The 8,797-nt window shown below is 50.8% G+C and overlaps 1 protein-coding gene across 1 annotated transcript; it reads right to left on the bottom strand.

Moving 5' to 3' along the window:
• Positions 1 to 351: 351 nt before the first annotated feature.
• On the bottom strand, positions 352 to 7,214 carry LOC116523226 (C-type lectin lectoxin-Lei1-like). Its single transcript, XM_032238315.1, has 5 exons — positions 7,144 to 7,214; positions 4,538 to 4,635; positions 2,877 to 3,014; positions 1,672 to 1,783; positions 352 to 490 (listed from the first exon to the last, which is right to left on the bottom strand). Exons 1-5 carry the CDS (start codon positions 7,199 to 7,201, stop codon positions 414 to 416), a joined length of 483 nt encoding a protein of 160 aa, XP_032094206.1. The 5' UTR covers positions 7,202 to 7,214; the 3' UTR covers positions 352 to 413.
• Between the last annotated feature and the right edge of the window lie 1,583 nt (positions 7,215 to 8,797).

Below are 8,797 nucleotides of genomic sequence, written 5' to 3'. Positions count from 1 at the left end.
TGGGTGAGGGGTGGGGGTTGGACTAGATGACCTCCAAGGCCCCTTCCAACTCTGTTATTCGGTAAGCTCTGCAAGATGCCCAAGCCTCCAATTGAAATGAAGTTTGGCATGCAAGAAAGCCTCAAGGCACCAGCGGGTGGCCCTTCTGTTGAGATAAGCCCCCACCCCCAAGGCCAAGCTCGGGCATGTAGAAATCTTGAGTTTGGGACCCCCAACAGGCTCCCGCAAAATAAACCAGGCCGGTTGTGCTTAGAGAGAGAGTTTATTTGACCTTCTGGCCCATCAGGAGGAGCAAAACCAGGCCCAAGCTACAGGAAGCATCCAGGAAGCGGAGGGGTGCAGAGAGGAGATTTTGGCAGGTGCGGGGGGGTGGGGGGGCTTCCTTAATCCTGCAGGTTTCATCAGGTGCCTCATCACTCAGACTCTGGCTGTATCTTGCAGATGAAGAAATGACGTGATCCACAGTTTACAGCATTCCACTGACGATAGCCTGGGCAGCGAAAGAGAAAGTTTTGCAGTGATTGATCCAGAAGGCCCCTCCAATGCCTCCCCCCCATCCACCCCCCACTTGGCCAGAAGGACAGGAGGGTACCCAAAAATGGGAAGAGGGTTCAACGGGGAGTTGCAACTAAGATAACTGACCTAGCTTTATTTTGTCTTTTTTAATTTTATTTACTCATTGGCATCACTCAAGGCAGCAAACACACCTTCCCCCTCATCCTCTCTCTCCCCCCACCCCGACAATGAACCTATGAGGTGGGTTGGGCTGAGAGATTGGCCCAAAGTCATCCAACCGGCTTTCAGGACTAAGGCGGGGCTAGAACTCCCCGTCTCCTGGGGATTGGCTCAAAGTCACCTAACTTGCCTTTATGGTTAAGCTGGGACTAGAACTCCCCGTCTCCTGGGGATTGGCTCAAAGTCACCTAACTTGCCTTTATGGTTAAGCTGGGACTAGAACTCCCCGTCTCCTGGGGATTGTGGCCCAAATTCACCCAGCTGCCTTTCACAGCTGAGGCAGGACTTGAATTCATGGTCTCTGCCTTTCTACTCTGAAGCTTTAACCATTAGACCAGTGTTTCTCAACCTTGGCGACTTTAAGTCCTGCGGCCTTCAACTCCCAGAATCCCCCAGCCAGCTAGAAGGATACTATAAAATCCCCATTTCCTCAATGTGACCACTGTCTGTGATCTGGTTCATGATGGAAGGAGGCAGGAAAGCGCCGGGCACCGGAGAGATCACCCAGCTGTATTTCTTTTGTTAATTTATCCATTTCGGCACAGTCCATAATTTTTCTGTATAATTTTTCCATATAAAATTTTTAATCAAGCCCCCCCCCTCCCCCCCCGGTCAAAGGTGTCCCTCTTTACCAATCTGAAAATCTGGTCACCTTAAAGATGGAGATTGTTTAATTATGACCTGACGGCCCTGTGATAATAATTGGGATCTGCAGTTTGAGTGTTTGAAGAAACCCTGGCTTTCATGTTCGATGGCGCATCCCACAGGCGTTTCCTCTCCCCTTGTCTGTACGCAGCATAGGACTGTGGCGGCTCAGAGCTCCAGGAGGTCAACAAGGGTCATCGGTGGCCAAGGGGTCAGGGTGGCCAGGAGGGTCCCTGGGGTCCCTATGGTGAGAAGCACACCTTTGGCCCCCTCCCCTCCACCTCGGCTTACCTGAAAACTTGGACAGCTGAACACAGTTCCCCTTATTGCGAAGGTTGTTGGGGTCTGAATTCCAGCGTGTAAAACTGACCTCGGAGCCATCACTCCACTCCCAGGTGAGATTCTGGAATGGCAGAGAAGCCACGTTAGCCAGCTGAGGAGGGGGCTCTGGCTACACGCGGGCCAGGGGCAGGCCAAATAGGCTAAGTCTCTCTCTCTCTCTTTCTCACCCTCCTTCCCTCTCCCTCCTTCTCTTCTTCCATCTCTCTCCCTCCCACTCCCTCCCCTCTCTCTCCCTCCCCGTCCTCCTCCTCCCTCTCCCTCCTCCCTCCCTCCCTCTCTCATCTAATTAATGTCTAATTAATCTAAGCTGAGTTAAACTCAATGGAGGCTTGGATAGGGGGTAATCAGGAGATCCAGGGAAAGAAACAGAAGGAAACTTCCTGGAGGTCTCCATGAAGTCACCAGCCGAGCCTGAGAGCCACTTGGCTTGATGCCCAACGTGGTGACCGCTCTCAACCATACAAGTTGATTTCAGGAAGAGAAATGGGGGTCAAAGGGAACGACTCCTTGACTGGGGGGAAGGGGGGGCAGAAGCAGACTCCCCTGGCTTTCAGTTTGGTCCTTGGACCCCTGACAGGCCCACCTCTATAGGGGAGAATTTGGAATAGAAAAGGGTCCTGGATTTCTTTATCTATTTGGATGGGGGTGGCACCAAATGAATATTTCTATTCACAGAGTCAGCAGTTCAACTCCAGGGAAACTCCCCTTCTTCGTACAGGATCCAGCTTTTTCAAGAAGGGAAAATGCAACAGAGCAGAAGAGGAATTACTGTATAAAATATTTAAAAAATGGGGTGGGGAGGAAAGAGCAGTCCTCCCAGGCCAGGCAAAAGACTCCCTCCGTTCCTGGCCCACCAGGGTTTCAACCAGGTTTAGAGCCCATCCAAGGAGCCATAAGGAGGAAGGGAGGCCTTGATGCTGAGATGGGGGCCAGGGCAGGATCCCTCCCTGCATCTCTTCTCCAGTGGGGCAGGAAGGGGTTTGGTGGGGGGCAGAAGAGGCAGGAGGGGAGTAAAGAGCTCCTCTTTGCCACGGTGTTGCCCAAGGCAAGAACATTCACGTGGAGAGAATCTCTGCCTCCCAACAGAGGATCCTTAAAAAAAAAAACCATCAGAAACAGCAAAGAAAAATCCATGAAGATTGGAAAGAACTCACTTTCTGCGGATCACTCAGACCGATCCAGACATTGTTAAGGATGAAATGGCGCGAGAGCAACCGGCCCACATGAAATGACTCTGCCCAGCTGTGGATGGAGGCGAGGTGGCTGCTGTTCTGCGCTTGCCTGCAGGACATCTGGGAGAGAAGGACAACAGAGAAAGACCCTCGTTCAACAGAGGAGGACCCTTTTGTCTCCCCTTGCGCATTGGTAAAGAGCAGTGGTGGCGCAGTGGTTAGAGCGCAGTACCGCCGGCTCCTTCTGCTGACTGCAAGTTGGCAGATCGAATCTCACCAGGCTCAAGGTTGGCTCAGCCCTCTGACCTTCCGAGGTGGGTCAAATGAGGACCCAGATGGTTGGGGGCACAAGGGACTGACTCTGTAACCACTCAGAGAGGGCTATAAAAGCGCTGTGGAGTGGTATATAAGTCTAAGTGCCACTGCTAACTCAACCCACTGCCAGGAGTTCGATCCTGACTGGCTCAAGGTTGGCTCAGCCTTCCGTCCTTCCAAGGTGGGTCAAATGAGGACCCAGATGGTTGGGGCCAAGAGGCTGACTCTGTAAAACCACTTAGAGGAAAAGCACTATAAAAGCACTGTGAAGCGGTATATAAGTGTAAGTACTATTGCTAGTGCTGTTGGGCGTGTAAGAAAAGAGGAAAGATCTGATTGCATGATTTTGCGCCATTTTGATTTTGTGGAAACTCGCAGTTGTCCTAACTGGTGTACACAGCTGTTGAACAATTCCCAATTCAGAAGTTAGAATGTCTGTCTGTCTGTCTGTCTGCCTGTCTCTCTCTCTCACACACACACATACACACAAAGGCCCTAGATTGAACCCAGGGGCAGGGTAGTGGGCTTTACATGCCCCACTCCCCATTTGGGTCCTGCCAGTGAAGCCCCCTCTGGCCCAACCAAGGTGCTTCTTGCGCAAAGTTTCCGGGGGGGGTGTGTGTGTGTGTGCAGAAGGAAGAGTGCAAAATTTTGGAGGTGACCAAACGCCTCTCAGCCTTCAGCACTTTGGGGAGGCCTCCACGCCCGGCTTTTTCAATCGATCTGTCGGATGCCACTTTGCGCTCGGTTGCCTTTCGCTGCCAACAACGACAGTTTGTCATAAACACTGCGGGGGAAGGGATGGTAAGGGGGCTGCTTAGGGGGCTACGAAAGGAACTCCTTTCCGATGCAGCCACTCCACCTCGAGCCAAGCTACCTCACAGGGCTGTTGTTGTGAGGAAAGTAGGAGGAAAAGGAGCGATGGCCACGTTCACCAACTTGGGTTATTTATAATAAATAAATAAATAAAGATGGGAGAAAGAAAGAAAGAAAGAAAGAAAGAAAGAAAGAAAGAAAGAAAGAAAGAAGGAAAGAAAGAATGCTACCCATGAGGCTTGTGCCCAGAGGACGGGGAGGAAGGGGCAGCCATGGGCAGCAAAGGGGATCCTGGCACCGTCCCCTCCTGGCTCAAAGAGTGGAGAAGGGAAGTTCAAATGGGCTCAGAGGAAGAAGAAGAGTGGAGAAGAATAATTGCATTTTTGCTGCTTTTCCATCCCCCCAGCTGAAAGTCCCTCCACTTCAGCCCAGCCAGAGGGCTCTTCCACGCTCTGCCTAGACGTCTCCTCTGCCTGGGCTGAGAGATTCACAGACACACAAGGACCTCTAACCTCTGCATCGTTCCACGTCTCCCATTGTTTGAAGAGCTTGAAGCAAAACTCATTAAAGGAGGACCAACTGGGGGGGCAGTGGTGATCAGCTCCAGCTCCTGTGGGGGGGAGAGAGAGAGCGCAATGAGAAGATGGCCAGGAGGAGGAGGAGAAAGAGAAAGATGAGGAGGAAGAGGAGGAGGAGGAAGAGAAAGAGGAGGAGGAAGAGGAGGAGGAGGAGGAGGAAGAGAAAGAGGAGGAAGAAGAGGAGGAGGAGAAAGAGAAAGAGGAGGAGGAAGAGGAGGAGGAGGAAGAGAAAGAGGAGGAGGAAGAGAAAGAGGAGGAGGAAGAGAAAGAGGAGGAGGAAGAGAAAGAGGAGGAGGAAGAGGAGGAGGAGGAGGAGGAGAAAGAGGAGGAGGAGAAAGAGAAAGATGGGAAGGAAGAAGAGAAAGAGGAGGAGGAAAAAGAGAAAGATGGGAAGGAAGAAGAGAAAGAGGAGGAGGAAGAGAAAGAGGAGGAGGAGGAAGAAAAAGAGGAGGAGGAGGAGGAAGAGAAAGAGGAAGAGGAGGAAGAGAAAGAGGAGGAGGAGGAAAAGAGAGAGGAGGAGGAGGAGGAAGAGAAAGAGGAGGAGGAGGAAGAAAAGAGGAGGAGGAGGAGGAAGAGAAAGAGGAAGAGGAGGAAGAGGAGGAGGAGGAGGAGGAAGAGAAAGAGGAAGAGGAGGAGGAGGAGGAAGAGGAAGAGGAGGAGGAAGAGAAAGAGGAGGAGGAGGAGGAGGAGGAGGAGGAGAAGAGAAGAGGAGGAGGAGGAAGAGAAAGAGGAGGAGGAGGAAGAGAAAGAGGAGGAGGAAGAGGAGGAGGAGGAAGAGAAGAGGAGGAGGAAGAGGAGGAGGAGGAGGAGGAAGAGAAAGAGGAAGAGGAGGAGGAGGAGGAGGAAGAGAAAGAGGAGGAGGAGGAGGAGGAGGAAGAGGAAGAGGAGGAGGAGGAAGAGAAAGAGGAGGAGGAGGAAGAGAAAGAGGAGGAGGAAGAGGAGGAGGAGGAAGAGAAAGAGGAGGAGGAGGAGGAGGAGGAGGAAGAGAAAGAGGAGGAGAAAAAAGAGAAAGATGGGGAGGAAGAAGAGAAAGATGAGGAAGAGAAAGAGGAGGAGGAGGAAGAGAAAGAGGAGAAGGAAGAAGAGGAGGAGGAGGAGGAGGAAGAGAAAGAGGAGGAGGAGAAAGAGGAAGAGGAGGAGGAGGAAGAGAAAGAGGAGGATCTGCAGAACATTCTTGACCTGCTGAGTTGCAAAAATCTCTGATGACCATAAACATCAACTGACGTGCAACTGCATTGGCAGATTGTCCAAGCCTTGGTTAGAATTAATCCTGGTTAATTTCCATGTCTGGTGTGACTCTGTCCACTCCAGTTGCTTTATCATTCAGGGCCAGGAAGGGGAGGCACCGAAGGGAAGGAGCAGCTTCAACTTGGGGATTTCGGTGCGGGACTTTCAGTTCAGGCTTTGCATTACTGTAATTCACTTGACTTCTAGTAAACTGTACCTTCCGTCCTTCCGAGGTGGGTCAAATGAGGACCCAGATTGTTGGGGGCAAGAGGCTGACCCTGTAAACTGCTTAGAGAGGGCTGGAAAGCACTGTGAAGCGGCATATATCTCTACATACGACTGCTTAACCGTTCCAGTGGTTAGAATGCAGTTTTGCGGGCTCAACTGCCAGCAGTTCGATCCTGACTGGCTCAAGGTTGACTAATGCTTTCCTTCCTTCCAAGGTCAGTAAAACAAGGAGCCAGGTTCAAGCTGAGGCATGCCTGGCATTCAGCCTCTTTGGACACGTGGCTTTATGCAAACCTCCTTGAGAAACTCTCACAAGCCGTCTAGACTTCTGCAATGGGCTTCATGGGGGGGCTACCCTTGAAACTCTCTCGAAATTTCAACTGCTTGGCAGCACCAAGGCTGCTGTCCAATGCAACCCACAGTATGTGGGTCAGTCCCGAATGATTTGTGCTGGCCTCCTCCTATAGATGCCCCACATCTGCTCGAGGGGCTTCCGGGGTCATTTGTTGGGGGATCGTCCCCCTTCTGCCTACTAAACCAGCGGTCCCCAAACTGGCTGGAGAATTCTGGGAGTTGAAGTCCACAGGTCTTAAAGGGGCCAAGTTTGAAGACCCCTGAGGTCAGTGTTTCTCAACCTTGGCAACTTGAAGATGTCCGGACTTCAACTCCCAGAATTCCCCAGCCAGCGTTCGCTGGCTGGGGAATTCTGGGAGTTGAAGTCCGGACATCTTCAAGTTGCCAAGGTTGAGAAACACTGTCTTAGGTGTAAACGCTTGTGTGGGTCCAATGGAGCAAGAACTGGGGGGGGGGGGCACTCTTCATAATAAATGCATGCATTTATGCCAAGGTTTTAACTTTTAATGAATTCTGCATTTCAATTGCATTCATATAGCCTGGCCCTTTTTACCCTTGCAAACGGATTCCAGCTGACGTACAAGGCGTGATTAAACGATAGAATAAGCCAAACAGGAAGAAAACGAAACTTCAGGGAGAGGATTCTAGGGGTGTGTGTGTCAAACCAGGAAGGGGTTCAAAGGCAAGGAAGTTGTCTTCTCAGGACAGGTGGAGACCCTGTTCAAACTCACCACTTAAGGAGAGGGCCACCACCAGCAAGCCCATGCTCAGAAAAATGAATCGCCCCATCGTCTGCCTTCCTTCCCTGCAGAGGCAATAAAAGAGGGGAGAAATTAAAGGGGGGCCATTGGGAAGCCCATCCCCTCCAAGGAAGAGGGACCCCCCCACACACACATTCAACCCAGGATCGAGCTTTCTCAGCTGGGTCCTGCTTCTCCCTCCTTGGTCATGCAAGGGAGGGTCACAAACCCTTCACTGCTGCGTAACGATTAGGGTGGGATCCTGAGAAGGTCTCTTTTATGGGTCTGACATAAGAGATCCCCAACAGATCCTTTGCTCTCTGCTTGAGGCACCCTCCTGCAGGTCCCCTGTTGCAAACAGGACATCCCCTGCAGTCCCCCCCCCTGCAAGGGGTCCCTTCAGGTGGAGACAGAGAGACGCAGGAAGGATCTGCTGCAGGGGCCTCACCTGTCCGGTGCCCGCAGGTGGGAGAGCCGAACTCACCTGTCCCTTCGCCTCCACAGGTAGAAAGTCTGCTCAGTGGCAATTCTCAGCTTTTCCTCCAGCAAAGGGAACGGAGGCATTTATAGGCAAGGCAGGGGGTGGATTTCTTTGGAGGGGGAAGGGGGGGCGCGAAGGGAGAGAAGGAAACAGCTTGAGAAGGGAAATTTTGATCTAGCCACCAGGAAGAAGTATGTTTCCACAAAATAAATTTAATCCCACTTTATTTACCTTCTGCCAGGAGAGATCCTCACTAAGCAAATCCTGCAAGTTGAAACGTTCCTTTTTCCTTATTAAATATGTATAAAGGTGGGATTTAACAGTGAAAAGCTAAGTAGTTTGATAAATGCTTGAAAGATCATGATTGATGCTAGAAGTGCATATTGAAATATTGAATAATGGAAAAAGAAAGGATCACGTCTTTGAATATTAGAATGATAGGGGAACGGGGGACTAAAACAGAGGTAGAAATAAGGGGGAAATAGCAAAAACAATGTTAAGATGACACAATGTATGGTGGAACTATGAGAAGATTTACAATTGAAGGATGATAGTAGAAATTACTTCATTTTTTTCTCCAATTCTGTGCAAATACAATCCTAGCTGCAGTTATTATGTGAATTATCAAGTGTACACTTTCTTTACTAGGAGTTTCTGGCAGAAACCCCCAACAAAAATACTTCAGGTTTCAGGTCAATATGCTGTTGAATCCTCTCCTCTGATTGTGTACATATTTTTATCCAATTTCTTTTGGCTTTTATGCATGTTCCTTGAGATCATCCAATCCAGGCTCAGTGCAGCAATCCAAAGGAAAGCCCCCAGAGGCATGGCTGATTAGCCCCCACTCCCTTGAAGGCTCGGAAAGAAGGGGAGCCCCCACCTACCCCGAGAAAGATGGACTGGCCCAAAGTCACCAGTGTTGGGTCTGCAGTTGACTTTCTCTTTTTGTGAGCCCGGTTTTTCTAACTTTGACACCTGCAGGGATGAACAGCTCCCAGCATCCCCCTAAGGGAAGCCTTCGCTGCCTTCCCACAATAGGCCAAGACCTCAAGCCAGGATAGGAAGGTGGATTCTGCTGTTCCTGGCTTCCTCTGCACGACACGCTAGCCCACGGAGTAACTGAGCAAGCGTTGGGATTTGCGAGAACACAGCTCAAGGAATTTC

The sequence above is a fragment of the Thamnophis elegans genome, unplaced genomic scaffold (assembly GCF_009769535.1).
Source record: "Thamnophis elegans isolate rThaEle1 unplaced genomic scaffold, rThaEle1.pri scaffold_112_arrow_ctg1, whole genome shotgun sequence".
NCBI classification, from domain to species: Eukaryota; Metazoa; Chordata; class Lepidosauria; order Squamata; family Colubridae; genus Thamnophis; species Thamnophis elegans.
Note: the sequence above shows the minus strand (reverse complement) of the source record. Positions and strands in the feature narration are given on the sequence as shown.